The 25702-nt window shown below is 38.0% G+C and overlaps 1 protein-coding gene and 1 long non-coding RNA gene across 6 annotated transcripts; one reads left to right on the plus strand and one right to left on the minus strand.

The window, feature by feature from the left end:
• On the minus strand, positions 1-25617 carry LOC147310952 (uncharacterized). Of its 5 annotated transcripts, XR_015125274.1 has the most exons (6): positions 25332-25617; positions 24857-24892; positions 24340-24492; positions 23243-23285; positions 16555-22360; positions 1-311 (listed from the first exon to the last, which is right to left on the minus strand). It is a non-coding gene; the product is annotated as an uncharacterized LOC147310952 (long non-coding RNA). The 5 variants fall into 5 exon arrangements; XR_015125276.1 differs by having other exon boundaries at positions 16555-23285; positions 24340-24412; positions 24865-24892; XR_015125273.1 differs by having other exon boundaries at positions 16555-23285.
• On the plus strand, positions 2976-20361 carry LOC147310953 (interleukin-1 receptor type 1-like). Its single transcript, XM_086265475.1, has 11 exons — positions 2976-3175; positions 7917-8130; positions 8902-9076; positions 14479-14653; positions 15529-15600; positions 15956-16082; positions 16340-16479; positions 16583-16729; positions 16906-17070; positions 19011-19199; positions 19501-20361. The coding sequence occupies exons 1-11, from the start codon at positions 3109-3111 to the stop codon at positions 19692-19694; spliced, it is 1665 nt and encodes a 554-aa protein (XP_086121601.1). The 5' UTR covers positions 2976-3108; the 3' UTR covers positions 19695-20361.
• Positions 25618-25702: the final 85 nt, after the last annotated feature.

A 25702-nucleotide genomic window follows, 5' to 3' on the forward strand; every position in this document is an offset into this window, starting at 1 on the left:
TTAGGATTTGAAGTGCCTTTAATTTGGTTACAGATCATTTAGAATATTAGTTTGGGTTCATTCACCAACCAACTTCTGGTTAGTTTAAAGAGCAAGCATAATATAAACACTCAGTTGGTCACTATCAAACACTGGCTCATGTTAATTTCTTCCTTTAGCTTTCAGTCCCTGCACTGCTCTCAACTTGCGTCTCAGGTCAGTCACGACTGGGAAGCGCCACTGTAGTTCAACCCTGTCGTGTCTGGTTCCAAGTCTCGTGGGCGTAGTCATTCGTTCCCTTTCATCATGCCCAGACGTGTAACTGGATCTCACTGGTCATAGACAAAAAGAGAAGGAAACAGACGAGAGTGAAACAGATACGAAGTTGGATTTTACAACAACGTCGAATATAGGAATTTTTAAAAAACAAACATTTGTTGATTTTTGTTTTAATGATGCTTTGAAAATCAAACATTTTTGTAAATCTTAGAAGTCATCATTACATTTCCACAACCATCGGATTATTTTGAACTTAACAGTGACTCATGATTTACAAGTCATTCGAGACGTCAAGGGAAAGAGCAGAAAACGGCATTTTTAACACTATTGCATGTTGAGAAAACTGTGATTGCCATTTCGTCATTAGTGAAAATAGTCTTGTGATGACTGTCTGTAAAATTCTTTGAAACTGGAGAAGAAATTGTAGGAATATTTTTTTTTAAGTTTGGATAAAATCCAATATGTTGAAAAACGCCACAAAGAGCTTTGAGGTTTGAGAGAGTGGATCCTAGGGAACGTTTACATTTTTGTTTTGAAAATCTGGCTGACGATTTTCACAGATTGACGAAAAATCAAACTGCATTGTAAATGTAATAATCTGAAAACACTGCGCTGATCCAAGCTCCAACACAGTTTCTGGGAAGTTTCACAGCTTTTTCCAATAACGGATTTGCAGCCGCATCCGTGTTTGTTTTATCGCTCTTTGAACAACTAACAATTCCCTCGTTTTTATTCATCCTTATCTCAGTGTCACACTAAGAAAAAGAATACGAAATATTGGCTTTGAGTTTAACTAAATAAACTGTTTTAGAAGGAAGTACTTTTTAAATAAATACACTCAACAAAAATATAAACGCAACACCTTTGTTACTGCTCCCATTCCCCATGGGATGGACGTAGAGACCTAAAATTCATTCCAGATACACAATATAACCATCCCTCCCAAACAGTGGTCACAAATCAGTCCAAATGTGTGGTAGTGGGCACATCTGCTATATTGAGATAATCCATCCCACCTCACAGGTGTGCCACATCAGGATGCTGATCTGACATCATGAGTAGTGCACAGGTGTACCTCAGACTGCCCACAACAAAAGGCCACCCTGGAATGTGCAGTTAATTAATTACATAACACTTAAAAATCATTTTAAATAATGTGGAAAAAGTAATTGGAGGAAGATAATTTTTATGAGTAAACAACTTAAAAATATGTTTTTAAGCTACCAAATATTACATAAATGGTAATTAAAATCACCTTTGATTATGGAGGAAAAGTTAATTCCCCTAACTCAATATAGTTTGTTGGTTCAATCTAATTTCAACATAAGTTATCGTAACTCAAAAAGAGTAATGGAAACTGTTGCGTTAATTTTTTTTGTTGAGCTTAAACAATAGTTTTTAGAGTGTACACTGCTAGTTAGTTAAATGCCATTACATTATTACATGAAAACAACTGTCAGTTTCAAATCTTAACCACCAACAACTCGACCTATATCTGTCAAGTGCTACTTAGCTGTGGTTGAATAACTGTGCTGCACCTGTACTGCAAAGCAAGTTGTACTTTTTTTCAGTTGAGAGGAAATTTCATACCGGGGTAGTGGAACAATATAAAATAATGCAAATACAGGAGGAGGAGTAGGAGGATGGAAAATCCAGCAAGTCACTGCAAGTTCACTGTACTGTAAGTGACAGGCAGACTTTCTGTCTCATAATTCAGAGTAGAAAGTCAAAATTATAATTAAAACTACAGCTGTAATTGTACAGATAGTTCTTTCTATTTTTGTAGTAACTTCATATACGTCACAGGTGAGTTTCGATTAAGCTTTATGATTACATCTTTTTTAAATACTTGGTGTAGGCTTCTTTGAATTTTATAGTACTGGTTTCACATTGACGTGGTTTCACTCTGTTGATTTTATCTTTGTCTTTCTGTTCAGCAATATTTCTTTTGATTGCTTTTACACAAAATATATTGGCAGCAGATTTTCAATTTTGGTCTTGACATCTATTTATTTAAGGCACTGAAGTTTAAATACTCAGCGACTGTGATTTTCACTTGCTTCACTGAGCTTTGGAAGGTTACCACTTTACAATAATGCAAACTTAAAGAGGGATATCTGAGTAAACTGTGAAAATATATACGATGCTGACAAAAATTGCCATGTAAAACATATATCAAGTGACGACTGAAGACCATTCAGGGTAAACCCTTACTTTAAGTATTTATCACAGCAGTTGTGAGATATAAGGCTTACTCATTTCAAAAATTACTACAAAGTTTATTATTAAGACATTTTTATAGGAATGTCATCATTGTTTTTCAAAGCCCAGAAAGCCCAAAATTGGCATTATATTTTGGGAAATTCTGATTTTCTATTAATATGAAGTATTTTTAAATAAATATGTGCTGCAGATGAACTTGCCCATAAATTCCCTTATATATAACCTGACTCCGATCCACTTTATGTTAATGACCAAAATGAGTGCAATTCATATATGAATTATTACTTTTCGATGACGTAACAAAGACGCATGAATGATTTACATCAGCAGAGAGTTACTACAAATGACAAAGAGAATTTTTTTTCTCAACCTTTGACAAAGAAACACCAATCAGTGGAACTTCCTGGGACTTTACTGGGAGTGTTTTGGCTCTGACTTCCTTGTGAGAGCTGAGAACACTCCATCTTTCACTTCCCTTTAAGGGAAGCTGTGCTCCCCAGGAAGTATGTCAAGAAACTTGTATACACTGCAAAGAATACGCTCGCCTGACAGGATGGCTCGTGTTCTCAAGAAAATCACACCGGACTTTACTGAAATGCAGTCTGTTGATTCCCTCAGATAAGAACTATGGCAGCGGCAGGTTGGGTCTGCTTGGTGACTGTTCTGCTGTCTCTGTCATTTGTTGTGACGCGTGGTAAGTACTGATTCTCCAACTTCTTCTGAACACTTAGTTTCAGCTGAGTGACAAGCTCTGTCTGCTTTATGCCAATGTCGTGGGGTTAGCTGTCATGGTTTATAACCAGTTTAACTGGTTTATAAACCAGTTAAACTGTCTGTTAACAGACAGGGCAAACTATCCTATAGCTTTGCCAAATACATTTATATGTATGCATGTATGTATGTATGTATGTATGTGTATATATATATATATATATATATATATATATATATATATATATATATATATATATATATATACACACATATTGTACATATGTATCCTAACTCAAATGTTACCATAAATTAATCATAAATCAGTGATCAGAATAGATACTGGAATAAAAGCTGATTCTTCAGTGTTCCTTGTAGTGGATTTATCTATTCATACATCTGTGGTAGGGGACTGCACAGAATGCATACGGCAGTATGATAAAATCTCTATTCAACTGATAGGTTACCTGGGTAGGTTTTGCTATCAAGACAGACAATCACGACAGAAAAAGATAAACTGTGGTTTGATGAGTAAAAAAAGCATACCCCTCAACATTCCTCTCACGACAATGAAGTGATTCTGATAGACGATAACGTCAAAAAAACAACAACTGAAAGGTCTGTGGGGTTTTTGATGATTATATAGGTCAAGGAGACCAAACATTTATACTCAGACTTTGATGTGTGAATCTCCAGGAAGCGTCTTAGCTAAAAGATGTCAGCATTAAAGTTGCAGCACCTGTGCACGTCAGGCTGAACATAAAGGACAAGGTTTTATAAAATGCTCCAGCAGAGCCAAGGATCCCTCGCCAAGCGTGGCACCAATAATAAAACAGTTGACTGTAATAAGCAGAGTAATCTTTTTAAAAGTACTACTCTAAATATTCTGTTATACCTGAATACTTTGATACAGGCTAGCTGACATGACTTACCTCCATATTATTACATGGAGGTAAGCTGTACACAGATAAGAAGTATTAGTGTAAGACAAACATTAACAGCTATCTGCTAAAATTACTAAGCGTTGCTAAGATACGGCTGCACGTTGCACTTTTGTCAGCTGGGTTTGACTAGCTGTGACGAACAAATGCTTTAGAATTACCTGAATTTCACAAGGTTCGCTGACGCAGCCTTACAACTTCACTAACAGTTAGACTGTGTAATACAAATTTCTTCTTCTTCTTACAGTAAACTGGCATGATGAGGTGAAAACAGTGTTTATATCTTGTTAATCCTTTAAACCCTGAAACATAAAATCATTTTATAATTTTTTTGATAAATTAAAACGAAAAAAAGAAATGTGCAAAAGTGCAATTTAATGTTCACAGTAATGTGAAGTACAGTATAACAGGTTTAGGATTAGGGTTAAAAAACGGATGATGTTGAGCTCTAAAAAAAACCCGATGAGGGTTATGTCTCATCAGTTAATGCTGTATGAGGTGTTCCACTGATGACAGATTTACAGCTTTGACAGGAAGTGGCAAACAAGACTCTTCCTCACTGTTTGAATAATCTGCGCCCAGGATGCAATCTTGAGCAATAGTGGAAAAGGCAGAACATAAATTGCCTACAGTTTTTAAAATCCCATAACCTTTTTGTCATTAAACAAGCGAAAATGCAAACATTAGCAGCAGTTTCTATTAACACTAAACGCTTAAACATTTAATGTAAAAAGCACCAATTTAGAACAACTGCACATTCGTGAAAAATCCAGTTTGCCTACTGTCCATAGCTGAATACACACAAGCTGTGGCAAGAAGTGCGAACATAGTGTGTAAAATTTCTAAACAAATTTGACATATTTTGATGTTTATTTTAATTCCGTGAAATGTCGTTCTAGCTGTCTGTATGAAAAGCTTCAGAAAGCTCCTGCACATTACCATAAACAGGAGGGAGCCTATGGTAATATGTAATAAGGGCCAGTCTGATTGTGTGATTTTTAATAATAAAAAATACATCATCACATTGGGCTGATAACCTCGTTTTCAGGTATCGTGTTCTCAGCCCATCGACCAAAACTTCGTTGTGGCTCCTCAACTGTGCCTGAAGACTAAATATGTTAAAACACGTGGGTATTTTCTACCACAGTAACAATCTTGTTAACCACAAACGTCATGTATCTCTGACATTGTGAATAGCAAAGTATTTTAGATAGCTCTAAAAGTGCTGACTCTTCAGACCAGTCAGAATATAACTTGATAAAAACAACTTTGCACATATCTGCAACATCCATTTAACTAAGTAAAACTTAGATAACTAAAAACTCAAGAAAAAGGTAGAAATGATTTGGTACAGTTTGTGCAGCAACTGCTCTTTTTCAGAGCAAACATTTAACCACTTACCACAGGTTGCTGCATATCTCATACTGTTTGCTCAGCACAAAAGTGGCACAAAATACGATTATCATAGAATTTCATTTACATCCAATACACCATGATAGCCTTCTCCTTGTCTCCCTTAGGTGCAATACTACAAAGTGTAAATTTTCGATGCAACATACTATTTTATTCTATTTATAAAGTATTATATTCTATTGTTTTCTTAATTTTTGGTGCTTGTAACTTTGTACTGTCCCCTTTCTGCCGTGACCCAACAAATTTCCCATGTGTGGGACAAATACTGGTTTATCTTATCCTATGTTATTAACAGACGGGGAAGAAAAACGGGAAAGCATCCCTAGTTCTGTTTACAGATGCCAAACAGTTACTATTAAATTCAATAATGAAGTGGTGGTGGTGACATATCTTTGCACACCTGCATGGACGTGCATAGCCCTTCTCAGTGGTTGATAACCTGCAATATTAGAAGTTAACAAGTTGCATTAGTCATTGTTACGAAATGTTTGCTCTTTGACTGTAGCAAGACACCCATTTCCAGGAATCCATATTGGTGTTGTTCTACTTTGGACATGGCATTCACAGCTTGGAAAAGAACACAAATGTCTTTTCATGGAAGTTTGGAAGTTGGCTAACAGCTAGCTAGGTCCACCAAGGGGTGTTTGTCCTAAAAATATCTTTTATAAACAGTATGAAAGATGGGCCACCATCAGGTCACCCATGAGTTTTCAACTTTTGAAACTTCAGTGTCAGCATTTTGGTCCGACACTAGCTGGAGGTATTTCCCTGCCTTGTTGTTGTTATTTATCTTTATGAATGACCTAACATTGGTTGTGTCCTTGACATGCCATAAATGAAAAGAAGAACAGAAAAGAACAAACAGCTGTAAACAGAAACTCTACGGCGAGTGACAAGATGGGTTAAATCGCAATGGGCATTGATGTTTTCACACATTTATTCTGAGGAGAATTAAATTTGTTACCCAGAGCAGAGGTAATCCTAAGGTATTATTTCACACCATTACTGGTATTATTACTCCTGGTCCACCTGCTGCCCCCAATTTCTTCAAATGAAGATTGTGAAAAATTTCTTTCTTTCTTAATAGAATTTTTTTTTTAGTAATGTAAGAAAACATTTTTCCCCATCAGCATTTCTTACTCTGCCTCAGCCTGTTATTTGAGACAGCTTTTTATCGGTTTCACTAGCCGAGCTGGAAAAGTTAGTTAATTCAAAGAAAGTATCCTCCTGTTCATTTGACAGTTTACCTGCATCGTTACTCAAAAATGTCTTCCAGTCTATCGGTCCCTGTGTGCTCACCACAATTAACACGTCACTGGTAAAGTCCCTGTGCTGTACATCGCATCTAAAAAAAACAAACAGCAGTTGCAGGCCAATCTCAAAATTACCACTAACTGCTAAGATTTTAGAAAAGGTTGTGGCTAAGCAGCTTACAGCAGTTTTGGACAAACACGATATTCTTGACAAATTTCAGTCAGTCAGTGGCTTTCGTAGACCTCATTCTACTGAAACAGCCCTTCTTAGAGTCTCCAGTGACATTTTGATGCAAAACGATGCAGGAAAATGTTTTGTTTTGCTGATGTTGGACCCGACGCCAGCTATGCATTGCTTTTAAGCCCCAAGATCTATCTATGCTGCAGATTCTGAATGAGTGCTTAGAATCCATTAAAGGTTGGCTGGATGACAGCTTTCTCCAACTTAATGAAGGACACACTGAAGTCCTTGCATGTGGCTCCTGACTTGTACCTATGATAATGAATGCTGGTCCCCTTTCGACATTTGTGAAATCATCTATCAGGAACCTAGGGGTAACCTTTGACCCGGCTCTCACATTGGATGTCCATGTCAAATCTCTGATTTGGTCTTGCTTTTATTACTTAAGAAACATTGCCAAATTAAGTCCTATTGTATCTCGTACTAAACTGGAGATTATTATTCATGCATTCATTTCATCACGTTTGGACTACTGTAATTCACTGTTTACATGTCTAAGCAAAAACTCCCTGGAACGTCTGCAGGTTGTTCAGAACGCTGCAGCAAAGCTTTTGACCAAATCCTTGAAGTACTCACATGTGACTCAGTAGTCTCTTTTAAAAACAACTAAAAACACATCTTTTTAGAATTGCATTTCGTTAACTTTTTGTCTGTTTTTGTTTTATACCTTGTTATCTCTGTGTAAAGCACTTTGTGATCTTTTGTCTAGAAAGGTGCTATATAAATAAAATGTTACTTACTTTACTTACTTAGTCCTATTCTGTTCTATCTGTTCTTCTTTTGGAGTAACATGTCTTCCTTGTAGATTGATATATTTTTTTAACATCTTACATTAAATGACAAATAGTTGTTCTCCTGTTGCACTGTCACCTACAGACCACCGTGGGGAGATAGATACCTTCCATGTGAGTGCTGGCCATTTCTTTTTGCTGAATTGCTACACAGCAGAGGCTCATGATGTCGTGATCTGGAGCAGAGGGGAGAGTAAAGACAATCTGAGCCTGCCCACTGGAGTGGAAGTGAGGGACAGGTTACTTTGGTTTCTACCTGTCCAGATGTCCCACAATGGATCTTACACCTGTCAGATAAGGTATAAAAATATCTGTATGACTTCTCTTGCATGAGTTCTCCTGATCCCTGCAGTTCCATGCTTCTAGTATATTTATAAATGTGCTTTAACACACGTGCACAGACAAACAAAACCTACTTTATAATAAAATGCTGTAAAACCTAACAGTTGTATGCAGGCTATGATCAAGCTCTGTTGTATTGGAAACCCTTTGTCACTCATCCAAGTGACTTCTTCAGAAGTCTCCAATGAAAACGCTACGTCCAGATGAACAAAATCAACCTTTTGCGACCTGTTTTATAAGATATGCCAACTAACCTACTAACTGGATTTTAACATCTGTAAATCTTTGATGTTGCACTTTTAGGAGACTGTGTGAAGGTTGTACTGGGAGCATATGGAGCCTCCTATACAACAGGGAGACGGGATTGGCCATTTCTAAAAATGAATGTGTTATTTATCCAGGAAATGATCAAACCATTAAGAGCAAATGAGCAACTGGATAAATATCCAAATATATATGAGAGGAGGGATATCAAATCTCCTCAGTTCCAGCCTTCAGGCAGTCTCTGTACGTGTGTGTGCTAATTTATATTCCTAATGGATGTTATTTTTTTTTATCTTATATCTAATTAGTGCTGAACAGATATATAACTTCAGCTTATCAGTGGAATAGAGGCATAACTGAAACATCAATTCATATTTTAGTCATATTGTCTGTAACCATTTAGGATAAACAAAAAGTACAGGGATATTTCTTGCTGTTGGCTTTACAATTCTTTTTCTTTTCAGGAATCAGTCTGGAGTATTATTACGGAGGCTAAAGTTTTGGGTGTCAGTGTCTAGTGGAGAGTGTCCTTATACCGTTGAGAGCATTTCCATCACAAAAGGAGTGAGCGACAGTCTTCCTTGTAAACAGAAAGAAATCTTCGGCCTGAATAGCGTGGTGAATGTACGATGGATGAAGGTATAAAGAGGCCTAATACACTTGTTTTACTGCATTGACATGTTTGCCTTGTTAGGACCTGATTTGAGTACAAAGAAAACTGTTGCTCATCAATATTATTTTGCACCTAAAAAAAGCTGGCTGAAGAACGTACTGGCGGTCTGGTCTCTGCCCTCCATATACACCAATCAGGCATAACATTATGACCACCTGGTCCCCCTTTTCAAGTCAAGTCAAGTCAAGTTGGCTTTATTGTCACTTCAACCATATACAGTTTAACAGTACACAGTGAGGCGAAACAATGTTCCTCCAGGAACCAAGGTGCTACATGCAACATAAATTTACAACATAAATTAACAGAAAACACTCAACTAGCCAACTAAGAGACCTAGTTAGCTGGCTAGCAGAGACAAGACAGACTGACCTAACATAAATTACAACATAAATTAACAAAAAAACCCAAACTATCTAACTATCTAAGGAAGACTTTTTTTTGTTATCAGACAGCAGACAACAAAGTGCACGTGCAAATGTGCAAACAAGAGCAGCAAAGTGACAGAATGATAGAAAAACACAACGTAACATAATACAGTGGGGCAAAAAAGTATTTAGTCAGCCACCGATTGTGCAAGTTCCCCCACCTAAAATGATGACAGAGGTCAGTAATTTGCACCAGAGGTACACTTCAACTGTGAGAGACAGAATGTGAAAGAAAAATCCATGAATCCACATGGTAGGATTTGTAAAGAATTTATTCGTAAATTAGGGTGGAAAATAAGTATTTGGTCAATAACAAAAATACAACTCAATACTTTGTAACATAACCTTTGTTGGCAATAACAGAGGTCAAACGTTTACTATAGGTCTTTACCAGGTTTGCACACACAGTAGCTGGTATTTTGGCCCATTCCTCCATGCAGATCTTCTCGAGAGCAGTGATGTTTTGGGGCTGTCGCCGAGCAACACGGACTTTCAACTCCCGCCACAGATTTTCTATGGGGTTGAGGTCTGGAGACTGGCTAGGCCACTCCAGGACTTTCAAATGCTTCTTACGGAGCCACTCCTTTGTTGCCCGGGCGGTGTGTTTTGGATCATTGTCATGTTGGAAGACCCAGCCTCGTTTCATCTTCAAAGTTCTCACTGATGGAAGGAGGTTTTGGCTCAAAATCTCACGATACATGGCCCCATTCATTCTGTCCTTAACACGGATCAGTCGTCCTGTCCCCTTGGCAGAAAAACAGCCCCATAGCATGATGTTTCCACCCCCATGCTTCACAGTAGGTATGGTGTTCTTGGGATGCAACTCAGTATTCTTCTTCCTCCAAACACGACGAGTTGAGTTTATACCAAAAAGTTCTACTTTGGTTTCATCTGACCACATGACATTCTCCCAATCCTCTGCTGTATCATCCATGTGCTCTCTGGCAAACTTCAGACGGGCCTGGACATGCACTGGCTTCAGCAGCGGAACACGTCTGGCACTGCGGGATTTGATTCCCTGCCGTTGTAGTGTGTTACTGATGGTGACCTTTGTTACTTTGGTCCCGGCTCTCTGCAGGTCATTCACCAGGTCCCCCCGTGTGGTTCTGGGATCTTTGCTCACCGTTCTCATGATCATTTTGACCCCACGGGATGAGATCTTGCGTGGAGCCCTAGATCGAGGGAGATTATCAGTGGTCTTGTATGTCTTCCATTTTCTGATGGTTGCTCCCACAGTTGATTTTTTCACACCAAGCTGCTTGCCTATTGTAGATTCACTCTTCCCAGTCTGGTGCAGGTCTACAATACTTTTCCTGGTGTCCTTCGAAAGCTCTTTGGTCTTGGCCATGGCGGAGTTTGGAGTCTGACTGTTTGAGGCTGTGGACAGGTGTCTTTTATACAGATGATGAGTTCAAACAGGTGCCATTCATACAGGTAACGAGTGGGGGACAGAAAAGCTTCTTACAGAAGACGTTACAGGTCTGTGAGAGCCAGAGATTTTCCATGTTTGAGGTGACCAAATACTTATTTTCCACCCTGATTTACGAATAAATTCTTTACAAATCCTACCATGTGGATTCATGGATTTTTCTTTCACATTCTGTCTCTCACAGTTGAAGTGTACCTCTGGTGCAAATTACTGACCTCTGTCATCATTTTAAGTGGGGGAACTTGCACAATCGGTGGCTGACTAAATACTTTTTTGCCTCACTGTAATAAGGTTTTGTGATGATGAGTTGAGGTAGTGGAGGAACAGTAAACATTCCTTAGTGTAGCAGCAAAAATCAGGAAGTACAGAAGTTAGTGCAAAAAGTCCAGTAATAATATTGTGCAAAAGAGCATTAACAGGTTGGTGTGTACGATGGTTTGGTGGTGTAGGTCAGTGTGTTTGCGCTTGTGTTGATTAGTCAGTCCAGTCTCAATGTTTTGAGGTAGTTGAGTTAACCTGAGTGATAATGTTTGTGTGTGTGTGTGTGTGTGTGTGTGTGTGTGTGTGTGTGTGTGCGTGTGTGTGTGTGTATCAGTCAGTCCCTTTTTGCTGAGGAGACGGATGGCTTGTGGAAAAAAGCTGTTGCACAGTCTGGATGTGTGTGCCCGAATGCTTCGGTACCTTTTTCCAGATGGCAGGAGTTTGAAGAGTGTGTGAGGGGGGTGTGTCCAATCAGCCACAATGCTGGTGGCTTTGCGAATGCAGCGTGTGGTGTAGATGTCCTCAATAGAGGGGAGAGAGACCCCGATGATCTTCTCTGCTGTTCCCACTATCCGCTGTAGTACGCTTTTACTGTCAAAACAGACATTACCCCTCGAGACGTGGACCCCACAAAACCCCGGAAAGTGTGCTGTGGTATCTAAGCAACAGATCCTATTAGGGCTGAACGATTATGGAAAATAATCTAATTGCGATTTTTTGCCCCAATATTGCGATTGCGATGCGATATGCGATTATTTTTTAAGGTCTTTGTCTTCTGTATTATTAAACAAAGACAAGCAATACATCATATAGTATGGCCAATACTATATTACATTAATTTTAAACTGTTCTTTCCTGGAAGACAGACCTCTGTTATGATGACATGAGGTGATGCATGAATTGATGACTGACATTTTTATTTAACTTCTTCAATCACAACAGTATATTTGAACATACACAATAGTTTATTTTTAGCTTACAAACATCTGAGCATAAAGTGCTGACAAGGAACCCTGGTGTAAACATTAAAATGAAAGTCAGTACAATGTGCAGATTGCAGAAATATACATAAACAAAATCAGTGGCTTTACCACACTCAGTTTTTCGTCATCTGTGAACTACTAGACAGTCATTCAATTAAAAAATAATATTAAATAAATAAAACTAATAAATAAAAAATACACACATCTTACTGATCTCTGCAGTCAGTAACATTACACATAAAGTGCAAACATAATAGCAATTGTATAAACACACACACAAACACGCCTTTAAAATTTAAAGGCGTGAAATTGGACGGTCTAGTTCTGATTAGCGTCACCGCTGTCTCGGTGGAGTTTAATAAACTCGGCCGTCTGCTTCTTGCTATCTAAAATATAACCAGACACTGGTGTAAATTCTCGACTGTCTCATACTTCTGTTTAATAAGTTTTCTGTTTGACGTTTAGTCAGCTGTGTGAAAACCAAGGAGGAACCCACCCGGGGGATTAATAAAGTTTTATTTTATCTAATCTAATAACTTTAATCTCAGCCAAACCGATTTACTCACGAACAAACAAAACACTGAAAAAAGCCCAACAATAACATTTTTAGGTTGTCTAAGTGACTTATATATTACGTTTAACCCGAGCAGCGAAACTCCGCGGTGATCTGAAAATGATGTGCCGGGAGTTGTGCCGTTCTCGGCCGCATCAGTAACCCTCGAGCTCCCGGCTAGCTGTCGAGCTGGTGGGTAGCAGACGCCTCTGAAAACGTCGAAGCACTTTTGCAAATATGGGATATCTTGATAAACCGAGCAGATATTTGATGTTTACACAACTACTTTCTCGCCTGAAAATATGTTAAAAGTTTATTTTGTGACCCTGAAAGATTAGTATGAGTAATTTTAAAACTTAGTAGCGGCCGCCATTGTTGTAAACTGGAGTTTGGCTGGGCCGCGCTTATGAATTCTGGGATATGGTAGTAATTTGGACAGCCTTCGGCACGTCGCTGTGACGTAATCGGTCTACAAATGCGGCCTCAGGAGGATGCAGCCCATGAATTTGGACATGTCCAGAGTATAATCGCAGCCTTTGCGGTTAGAAAATTGCACTTGATCATGTCGCGATATTATCGCAAATGCGATATATCGTTCAGCCCTAGATCCTATAATTCCTATAAGTTGGGAGGTGGAGACTCCATGGATCAGGCTTCTTTGTCCAACACATCCCACAGATGTTGATTAAATTGAGATCTGGAGAATTTAGAGGCCAAGTCAAGATTCCAAACTCATTGTTGTGCTGCTCAAACCATTTGTAAACCATTTTTTGCTTTGTGGCAGGGTGCATTATCCTGCTGCAAGATTCCACAGCCATCAGGGAATACTGTTTCTATGGGAGGTCATACATGGTCTGCAGCAGTGCTTAGTTAGGTGGTACATGTCAAAGTTACATCCTCATGGATGGTTTCCCAGCAGAACGTTACCCAAAGCAAACTGTGATCCACTATGTATTCTGACACCTTTCTATCAGAACCTACATCAACTCTTTCAGCATTTTGAGCTACAGTAGCTCGTCTGTTGGCTTGGATCACACTCCAGTTTTGGAGAGGCTCTCACCCAGCTGTGTGGCCAACACAATTTGGCACTTGTCAAACTCGGCTCAAATCCTTACGCGTGCCCATTTTTCCTGCTTCTAACACATCAACTTTGAGGGCAAAATATTCATTTGCTGTCTAAGATATCCCAGCCAGTAACAGGTGCTAATAAATCAGTTTTATTCATTTCACCTGTCAGTGGTCATAATGCTATGCTATTGGTGTATAATCCCATTTTATGGAATATAATATCATGAAGAGTGGACAGAAACAATTGCTGATAAACTATCAGTGGAAACAGCAGATATAAACTAGGCTAGTTTATACACAATCGCTCCACCTAAAGTGCTTAGGTGGGCCAAATCCCAGGCTTCTGTTTTACAACTTCCATAAATGTAACACTGCCCCCTTCTGTAGATATCAGGGAAAAATGTGTGCCAGATCTGCCCCCCTGGCAGATAAGACTGGTTGCCACCCAGGCCAGCAACAATGTAGTACTATGCATTTTGTTACCTGGAAACTTGCGACCAACACATTTTGAGATCACTATGCCAGTTTTTTGCTTTTTATTCATGTTTTCCTTTATTTCTGGCTCTTCTTTCTTGTCTTGAGGCTCAAAAATGCCTCTCAAAAATATGGCACTGTGAAAACTAACTACAGGATTGGTTTCTGTCTGCAGGATTGCCAGCTCATTCAGCGGCAAGGGAAACCCATCTCTGTTGATATGAAAGGCAACATGAGGCTTCCTCAAGCCTCAGAGGAGGACAATGGGAAATATACCTGCCTGATAGACATTAACTTGGATGGCAGGAATTATACCGCTTCACGCAGCATCCTGTTGACTGTTAAAGATGGTAAGTACTGTAGAGCTCTCATATTGAATCCTTAATTATTCTGGTGTCATTTTTTAATATATTACTCTGGCTGTACATAATTATTATTATTATTTTGTTTTGTTTAATCATAGACTTGAAGACTTAATTCAGGGGGTTTAACAAAAAAGAAATAAATCATTGGATGCTTTGGCATACGAGTTGTATCTCTCCATTTTCATTATTTTTCTCTTCTCCTCATGCTGTTGTAAGTTAAATATGTCCAAAGATGTTTTCTCAGAACATGCAGGCTCTTCTTGTTTTTGAGTGTGAACAGTGGTTTTCACCATCTGGTAAACCATCTGTATTTACATTCATAAAGGCATCTCTTGATTGTATATTCTAGACTCTGATAACGACACCATATTTCCTTGAGTGTTTACAACTGTGGTAAATGTTGTTTAGCCTTTTTTTTCTTAAATCTAAACTCTAGTAGGTTTGTTTGGTCTTCTGGGGCCAGATTCATTTCCTTAATTTGCATCAACGTCTCAGTGAATTTTACAAGTTCCAGTGAAATGCTGAAATACAAGTTTAGCTATTGGACTCAGATCCAGATGTCTTTAATTAACTTTGTTTATCATGGAATGACGAGGCAACAGGCCTCATCTCCCATACTTTTGAGCGTCTGAAAATGGGGGATTATGGATAAAAACGAGTGTAATTCCTAAAGAGTTCATGCAAAACCTCGGTTAAACCTCTTGAATTAAAGCTAAACATCTGCACTTCAATCACATCTGGTTTGTCTGATTTAAATTAGCCTGTGATGGTGTACAGAGGCAATATATACAAATGCTTATGGAGCTAAATGTATATTGTCCCACTTTCTTTATTTTTCCTTCCTTCTTTCTTTCTTGCAGACCTCCCAGAAAAAGTTTTTGTAGAGCCACAGCTGGTGACCCCTGACAAGCAAGAGATTACAGTTGAACTAGGCAAGTGAAACACTAAATAAAATGCATTAGAGTGAATGTTAGTGCTATGGAAAAATATTATAAACACCTTTAAATATCATGAAGTCTTTGACACCATTATCCATTTATTGACTGTATGATCTTTATGATAAATACTTGACAAACAGTTGTTTTTCAAGTCAAGATGACAATAAAGTCCTTTAAAACCTTTGCAATGGTGCTTTGTCATCTAGCGACTGAACAGAATTAGTCAGAAGCCTTTTGAAAAGTTTCCGTGACGTTAAATTTCATTTGAGCTAACTTCATATTTTTGTTTGATCAAAACGGGAAATGTAGACTGACAGTTTCTTTGTTTTTTACTCTCACTGCCCACCAGGTTTGAGAGTGGAGCTGCAGTGTTTAGCATTCATAGGCTACAGTGAGGATAACGAGTCTTCACTGCACTGGACTGTTGGCAAGGATTACGCTGAGGACCTCGAGGAGATTAGTGTGTCCCGGAAAACGTGAGTTTTACATTACCATGGACGGGGCTATTAATAGGGCGAATACAAAACACTGCATTATACTGCATCGAGATTAAATCAAAACAACACAATGTGTCAGACATTAAATGTCACTTGGAGGCAGAACTTCTTTTCTGAGTAATAGACTGTAAATGTTGCAACTGTAGCAGCACAAAAAACTTAACACCTAACATTTACATATTATTCTTTGATTCCATGATTCATTCTGACTGACTGATTGTTTCTGTACCCTTTAGTATTCATAGAGAAGGCAAAGTATACGAACTGGTCATTCTGTCCATCGCTAAAGTTCATCGCAAGTTCCTGAATTTTGAGTTCGAGTGCCATTTAGAAAGCCTAGCGGGAGAACAAATCAGTGTGGTGAAGCTTAAAGAAGGTAATAAAGATATATATAGACATATACATATAAATGTGTGTGTGTTCAAGAATTATAGTCGTCTGAGACACTTGCCTTACGTTTGTCTCCTTCCTCTCTCCAGCTGACCGCAGTTCTTTCCACATGAGTTGGGCTGTTTGCCTTTCTGCATCTCTGGCTGTTCTAGCCTTGGCTGCGTGCTTCTTCTTCTTTAAAGTAAACCTGATATTGGCTTACAGGGATCTGTTGGCACATTTTCCCAAACAACAAGGTAAAGCCGTTATCAGTTGAACTTAAGTTTTTGTGTGGCATCATCTGACGAGATACTACTAACCTTACAGCACAACTAACACAGTACTGAAAGCCGTGAAAGCTGGATGTTGATTCACATTTTAAAAGGATCAAACGTTATAAAATGAACATAAACAATCATTTAGATTCTGTCAGTTCCAGATGGGAAGCTCTATGATGCCTACGTGAGTTTCATCCATTCCAATGCCATGAGTTCAGATGAGGGCGCGAGGTTTGCCATGCAGATCCTGCCTGAGAAACTGGAGGAACAATATGGCTACTCTCTGTTTATCAGAGGACGGGATGACTGTCCTGGCGAAGGTAAGAAGCAGATATCCATAATATGTAAACAGAGGTAGAAAGACTTGTCTTTCTAGATGTAGTGTAATTCTTGAGGTTGTTAAGGTCATTCTCCAACCCCCAAAAGACGGGAAAACATACAAAGGCTTTGAGCTGTTTATTGTCACAAACTGCTGTTCACAGTTTTTATTAAATTAAGACATCAAATACATAACCAACGAATCTAAATCAGTTGCTATGATGCTTTCAGGTAAAAGACAAGTAGAACTAGTTGCATTTTAAATGTGGTTAAATTAACGTTTTTAATGACTTTATAAAACAAGAACTGGTTGCTTGATTTTCATTTTGATTTTCTCTAATGCACACAGACTCAAAGAGTCAAATATATACATACACTCACTTAAACCTCTAATAAGTGGTGCTGAAGCCTCTACAACAGGGGTCTCAAACTCCAGGCCTCGAGGGCCGGTGTCCTGCAGGTTTTAGATCTCACCCTGGGTCAACACACCGGAATCAAATGACTAGTTCGTTACCAGGCCTCTGGAGAACTTCAGACATGTTGAGGGAGTAATTTACCCATTTAAATCAGCTGTGTTGGATCAAGGACACATCTAAAACCTGAAGGACACCGGCCCTCAAGGTCTGGAATTCGAGACCCCCGCTTCTACACTATCTGTTAACTTGACAAGACCAAGGCCTATTATCTTTGTGCTACTAAAGTCATCAGCGATTACAACTGATGTTGTAGTCAGTCAATACTTCTCTTTGCCAGCATGAAAAGGATTTGTTTGACAGCACTCATTAGATTGACCAATACTCAGGTCTCAGTGAAGATCTAAGAAGGACAATTGTAGATTAGGGCTGCCACAAACGATTATTTTGATAGTCGACTAGTCACCGATTAATGGATCATGCATCCATTGGACGTAAAACGTACAGCTTATTGCACCAGCAGCATCTGCTCTTATATAACTATCATTAGCTTACAGCTTTAAGTGTTTAAGGTATGTGCTAACTAAAAATAAAGACAAGATGATAGTTTATTAAATTTTAATGAAATCTGCAGGTTGTTTCAGTGAAGTTTAATAAACTCAGCCGTCTGCTCCTTGCTATCTAAAATATAACGGGACACCGGAGAATTCCGTTCAGAACTCTAACTACAAAAAAGTACAAGTTTTTTGGATGCGCCACTGCTTTGCCACTATCTGGAGGATGACCAAATAATGTTGTCCTCAGATCAGAGAACATTAGTTAGGAAAAACTTCAGCGGAACCACCAGGACTCAAGCCTGCCATGACCTGGAAGATAAAGTAAAGGCTGTTGAACCAAAGAACACTGTAACAGCTGTGTAGCATGGTGGCGGCATTGCTATTGCATTCATTCTCATGATGAGTGTATCTAAACCTTTGACCACAACTGTATCTGTAAGAATTCTGTTTATAGTTGCAAAAAAAAGAAAAAAAGAAAGAGAAGTTTGAAAAGAAAATAAGAGCTTCTTGGTTAAACTCCTAGTATAATACATGGGAGAAATTGGATAAAAGCCATGTTTACTAAATTACTGGAACACAGTACAGTACAGTTAAAAACAGACTTAATACTTTCTTGAGCTGATGTCTAGCTATCCTCTGTATTTCTGTTTTTCCCTTTTCTTTTTGTGTTCTTCTTATTGCTCTAGTTTATTTCCTTTATGTTTGTATTGGTGATACATTGCAATTCAATTCAGTTTTTATGTATATAGTGCCAAATCACAATAACAGCTGCCTCAAGGCACTTACAAGGTTCTTTAATTTTATTAATGCAGACTAAACTGGTAAGTTAAAAAAAGAAGAAGAAATGAGTGCCTGGAAGAAGCCACAGTTCTGCCCAAAATTATAGTTTGTGCTGTTGAAATGGGCTGTCTTCAGTTTGCAGACAAAGAGTTCTAACCTGCAGTTTTGTGTCTGGCCATGAATCCCTTACAGCAATACACGATGCAACAGCTGCTGCGATGCACCAGTGCCGCAGACTGCTTATCATCTTATCACCTGAGGCGAAAACGGAGGAAAGCACTTGCATATGTGACAATCAAAGCCAAGTGTGGTATGAGCAGAAAGTTGGCCTTCATTATGCTTTGACGAAGAATGATCCCAGAGTTATCCTGGTGGAAATTGGTAAATGATTCCTCATTTTTCAAAAATCTCTAGCCACATGAATTCTGTTAAGTCACGGGTTATATAGCTCAGCATTCATGCCCTATTTGGTCATGTATAATTCTTTGCAGGCATCACAAACAGAGATTTTACTTCCAGCTTTTATGCTAAGCTAACTTAGTACATTTTGATAAGGAATAAAGTGTGTTCATCTCTGGACTTGTTGCACTCGGTCAGGACTTCGTTTAATAATAATTAAAATGTCAGCTTATTAAACGTGTTTATTTTCATTTATATTTAAACTGTTTTTCTTTTTTGCCAGATGGTCCAGTGGATTACAGTCACTTGCCAGAGTCTGTGCGTTATATCAAGAGGAAACAAGGAGCCCTGAAGTGGAAGAAAGATTTTCTTGCGCCACACAAATTCACAGAATTATACTCAAAGAGAAACTTTTGGATAAATCTCAGGTACCACATGCCCCCAGTACCTACAAGAAGGCTCCAAACTATTGTCTAAACAATATCTTAAAGTTTTATTGATGGGATTCATCCATCAGGCCTGTTTCTTGGAACACTTGACAAATGGAAACTTTACGTGCTTACAGCTGTCGTCACCTGTATTTTTAAGACTCACTAGGACTACAATAAGCAAGCCCATATATTCTTCTGCACAATGAATTTCACAACATGTGCAACAAGGATGGAGGCATCTGCTGGACTTTTCTATTGGTGCATGTTTGCTATTACTTCCTTCATAAGTGATAGCAATACATTTTTTCTACATTTGAATTGTATTTTTTTATGCCCTTATAATATATCATCAGGCATGCTAGCAACTTTTAAAATTGCACCTTTCCTTTATAGAAGGGCTGTGTACATACATATGTTTACATATTTGAAAGGATAATTATTTTTTATGTTGACAGCATTGCTTATTTTTATACTGAATGATAGATTTTTGAATGATACATATTTATATTCTGTTATTTAAGTATTTGTGACTGAGTATAAATGTTTAAGTATTATATATTTTGTATTCTTTTTTTCCAAGTTTCCCTTCCAAGTATGGCTTACTGATTGTGTCTCTTCATCACATCAGTTTACTCAGAGGAAAAGATTTAAACTTATTCAGTAGAATAGTTTGAGGCAATGGCATTCCATCAAGACAAGCACCTAGTCAAATTCAAAATTAGACATTAATTAAAACATAGCAAGAGGAAGCGATATCTCTACTTTCGTGTCAAACAGTGCTCTGTCATGATGCGCGTCGCCTGTTTGCATTCATCCCTACATCACTAGAATATTCTGGATGCTACTGGGTATAATTGTCGAAAGCTGCACTTGCCTGGGATCTCAATGGAAACAGTAGCGTGTCTCTGTTTTATGGGCATGTCTGTGTCCCATGAACGATAGCTGGAGCTTGTCAAGCCAAGAGTCCAGCAGCTTTTTCTGACTGATTTTGCATGTTCATTGTGTATAAAGTCCAGTCTTTAATGGGAGACTGATAGAATATTAGTGCACTAGACAAGATGCTTCACTGCTGTCAGATCAAGTAACAGCTTTGCTTTGTGTGGAAACACAGCTAGCATTAGCAACTAGAGTCTTCTGTGATAAGTTTCCTCTTATTGGCCATCTTGGACAATATGTGTGATGTAGAGGAATTAGAGTGCTGTGTAACTGTAATTATACAGCACTCTAAAGGAGTAATGTGTTAATTACTCCTTTAGCACATTAGCAAGGTAAAGCTTGATAACAAGGAGTGAGCGCAAGATCCAGTTTATTTAAACAGAAGAGGTGCAGTCTCATGTTCAGGGACAGCCACTACAAATATGATTAAACGGTGAGTATAAAGCATTTAAAAATTAGTCAAAGGAGCTTGCAAAGAAAAGCGTCTGGACTTCTTTAAGATGCTTGAAGACGTTTCACCTCTCATCCGAGAAGCTTCTTCAGTTTTCTTTGCAAGCTCCTTTGACTACGATGACCTGGATGACTGAGAACCTTCACAGACATTTAAAAATTAGTTCAGCCTTAATAACTTTGGCAGTATTTTTAATCTATACAACACAGATGAGGAACATTTCACCACAGCTTTGTTTATAGTGTTTTATTGCCACTTTTGCTAGAAGAATGGTTTTAAAAAATCCCTCCATTCTTCATGGTCACCTAATAGTAAATTAATTTCAGTAATGTAGAAGATATTTAACTATACAGGTAAAAATATTTACAATTTTCAGCCAGGTTTGAATATAAACGCAAACATGTCCATTTAAGAAGGCTGTTAGCATTTGAAACATCTCTTTAAAAAGGTGTTGCTGTTTTGTATTATGATTTAGTGCTTTGTATGCTGAAGAACAGGAAACCAGTCACAACTGAATCAAGTCATTTTAAGGGCAATACACCTTAAACACAAGATATCATGATCTTGAAGTGGAAAAACCTCTAAATGGAAAACTCCCCTAAAAACAGTGCGCTAATATTAGCCAGCTGATGTTTTGGAACCTTCCAAGATCCTCCGTTTAACGGAAAGACACCATCTAAATACACAAAATAACCATAATGCTGCGCTTTTTCTTGTTAACAGTGCTGTGTCCCTTCCAAAGGCCAGATGATGCTAGGGGAACCATATAATAATAATAATAATAATAATAATTTAATAAAAATAAGTTTGTGTGTGAAGAGGGCCAGGTTTGTAATTTAGATTTATCGAAACACAAATATATCCAGATATATGCAATTTAAACACAGTAAAAGTTTGCAGGTTTGACACTGATCCAATCTCCTCTTAAATAAGTACAATACGCATAAGATGTTACCTTCACTGTATACATGCAGAAAAAGATAAATGAAAAATTAAACATTCAGAACTGTAAAAGCATCTCTAAAACTATTATAAAGATTTTATACTATACTGTCAAAGACTTAAAGACAAACAATAAAATTAAATTTCATGACTTAGAAATCAGTGGCATATTTAACAGTTTTTGATTAGTTTCAGACTAATCCTAACTGATACTTTCTGTGCACTTTGTGCAATTTGTTTTCAGTGTATAAAAAAAATCCCCTCTTTTACTTATCTTGGTCATTTGATCTCCGTGTACTGCCAGCATCCTGTGTTTGCGGTTTTATGCGGCGGGAGTCGTCGGTCTCTTTCTGTTTGTGTTGGCTGTCACCTAGACTTTATTCCTGACAAAACAGATTTTCTCTGAATTTTCTGAGCACTGACAGCTATAAAAGGCACGAAATGACAGATCAAATCATGTTACCACTGCTTGTCTATATATGATCTATATATTGGAGGGGTTCTACTTTTGGCTATCACCGAACCCATTTCCATGCCTTAAATCTGATTGCCTGAAAACAGCAAAACCTAGTGAGTTCACTAACGGGTCACTCATCTGAAAAATGTTTCTCAACAGCATATCAACACACTTGAACGATGTAAATCTGCTTAACTTCAGCGTATTACGAGCTTGTATATATGTTATCATTATCATAGTGATATTTAGCTCAAAGCATCCAAATCTGGCTTCAGCTTCAGAGCTGCTGTGCGGGCTGAACTTAAAATTATATGCAAACATATTATAACTTGGTGCTAAATATTGAGTAAAGACTGGTGAGAAAGAAATTAGTCAGTTATGCACAAGCATTACTCATAAATGATTCTCTCATTCATCTGTAGATGGATGTACTGCTGGAACCCAAGATAATATAGTGCATCAATCTCGCATGTTCCTGAGAAAGGCTTTCCACCCACATTAACAAACTTTGTGTTCTTAGGGAGTGGGATTCCCCATCAGGGACTTCAACAGTCAAGCTGTTCCTCTCCAAGTCTTGAACAATTTCCTCTCTTTGGTTGCCTCCTAATTACAGCTTTTTCCCCGTTAAACTCGCGTAACACGCAGGTCCAGCACACCAACAGTTTCCAATCCAGTCTCTTTATCACAACAAATCCACATAAATTCTAATTAAAGTGAATCAACTTCCTGATGTCACTGATTATTTTAAGAGCAAAACCCTCCAGATCAGGTTAAAACTATTTTCCTTTAAAATGTTCACTTATCTCACTGGAGTCTCCAATTTCAGCCGGCTTCCCTTCTCCAACTGTGTCCTACAGAAAAACAAAGAACATCCTTCCTGTTTTCTCTCCCCTTTATTGAGAAGGGCTCAAATCATTACCAATCAACTACTCTCTGTACTCAACTCTAAATAGCTGGCAGCTGAAGAAGAGCTGCAGAACACAAAGACAAAACACAAAAACACCAAAGCATGCAATAACTCAAATGGAAGATGATGCCACTAGGGCTGGGCGATATGGCCTAAAATTCATATCGCGATATAATTTGAAGCATGTGCGGTAACGATATATATCACGATATATTCTTTTCTTCTGTATAACGTATTTCCCACACCATAAGGCACACTTAAAATCCTTTAATTTTCTCAAAAATCGAGATTGTGCCTTATGTATGAATTCTGGTTGTGCTTACTGACCTCGAACCGATTTTGGCGTGCAGAAATCTGTTAAAAGATGTTTTAGTACAACTTTGGTAAGCCGCACTGCTTGATGGATTGTCAGAGCATTACGGCTGCCGTAGTGAGTAACGGAATACAGTTACTCATATCTTGTATTTTAAATACATAACGGCGGTACATGTATTCCGTTACTCCCCAACACTGATTATGGCAGAATGCAGGTCCCAGATACATGGGTTGCCACTAATACATACTAAGTTGTGCTATAAGAAGAATGACTTTATTGATCCCAAAGGGAAATTGCTATGTCTGATATAGCTCATCTGCAATATTATATGAGAATTAAAATATATGACTACTGACTGACTGATAAGAATATCTGGAGCTGATAGAACATCTGGAGTAATGTTCTATCTGTAGCTGTTCTTGATAAATAATGCTATGTAAGAATTAAAATCAAAAAAGGTTTTTTATGATTTCTGTGCTTTTGAGGCTGCAAATGTTATTATTTTCAGATTTAGTTTTTCTGACCAACAATTCATTTTTAATTCACTGTAAATTAATCCGCAAATATCATTTTCCTGATAACAACCCAGCCAACCCATACCAATGGATGCAGCATAAAAATCTTTTACTGACCTAATGCAATACATATACACTTTGTAGTTAAAGAATTTTAAAGTTCTTACTGTCATCATGGCAGCTACATCCTTTAGCTTTGTGCCCTGTTCCCCCGATCACTTTGCAAACACTTTCAGCAGACTGTCAGAGAGAAACTCAGCTCCGTTAGAAACCTTGACTGTAAAGGCATGGTTGGGATGCACTGGAATGCTTCATTTTATCTGAAATGACATAAAATAATTTTGAAATAACAGCAGGCACTGTGCTTGGTTAATCAGTAATGTTTTGTTGAATAAAAACTGTTTCCAGATCTTATGGGATTAAAAAAAATCCAAAGATGTTTGTTTCTGATTTGCAACCCAACAACCCAGAAGTTACAACCTCATTTTAGTTCAAGTGTGAGTCCAGTAATCACCTTTCTGACAATACATACTGGTATAAGTTAAACCTATATGGCAGATTTTGGATTTCTCAGTTGTATTAATAGGGTGGTCTATTTGAGTATGCATACACCTAATAACTATAAAAACCCTATTATAATTAAGTTACAGAAACCTTAAGCGAAAATAGAATATACTTTCTCACCATAACACCTTGAACCCACAATCCATCAGCTGACTCCTGGTGAAATGCAGAATAGAGGTCATCTCTCAATGTGCAGCAAAAAAACAAACAAACAAAAACAAAAGGACAGCAGGTGAGGGCAGGAGGGGTAGGGATGTAAGCTAGCATAATGCCGCTGATGATATTAGCTAAAGCTGTTCAATGTCCAAAATCTCACTAACACCTCGGTGCAGTAAATACACAATGTAACTGAAGAGTCAGTTGTCAAATCTATTCACACAGAAAACCAGATTATGTTATGAGTGCCTCGTAATTAGGTTTAATGTGATATTACGGCTCTTGTGCCAAAGACAAATTCAGATGAAAAAGCGCCAATTCTTTGACAACAGATAAAACAGCAAATAAGTTAGCGGCTCTTTTTTAGCATATTACATGATGACACTCTAGATGTTTAACTACATTTAAATAAATATTAATTCAAAAAATCAAGACATACCAAAAAACATAGAGTTGGCTGCTGGACTTGACTGAGATGGATGCCTTTTTTAAACCACGATCCAAAGCCCGCGAGATGAAATCACGCGTGGTTTCACGAGATTTAACGTTGCTATCGTATTGACTTACTTCACCTGAACATGATATGAACAATTTAATACACCCTTTCTGCATATCATGTAGTTTTTACACTATATAGTTACATTTAACTTTAAAACATGAGGCAATTGTGTTAAATACATGCAAGATGCTTACATAAATCCAAGAGATGGCCAGTCCCTTTTTTTCAGTGTACTCCAGGCCAGAACTTTGATCAGTGGGGAGGGTTTATTGACTGGAAGTGGTGAAAGTCACATCTGTTCAGGGAATCCC

Source organism: Aulonocara sp. 'chitande type north' Nkhata Bay, linkage group LG16 (genome assembly GCF_057382095.1).
Source record: "Aulonocara sp. 'chitande type north' Nkhata Bay isolate Kocher_YH1m ecotype deep benthic linkage group LG16, A_spYH_male_GT1.1, whole genome shotgun sequence".
In the NCBI taxonomy this organism is placed as follows: domain Eukaryota; kingdom Metazoa; phylum Chordata; class Actinopteri; order Cichliformes; family Cichlidae; genus Aulonocara; species Aulonocara sp. 'chitande type north' Nkhata Bay.

Coding starts and splice junctions, on each gene's coding strand:
- LOC147310953 (XM_086265475.1), top strand. CDS start 3,109: ATGGCAGCGGCAGGTTGGGTCTGCTTGGTGACTGTTCTGCTGTCTCTG. Junction 15,601..15,955: donor AGAGATTACAGTTGAACTAG/GCAAGTGAAACA, acceptor ACTGCCCACCAG/GTTTGAGAGTGGAGCTGCAG. Junction 19,200..19,500: donor AGTTATCCTGGTGGAAATTG/GTAAATGATTCC, acceptor CTTTTTTGCCAG/ATGGTCCAGTGGATTACAGT.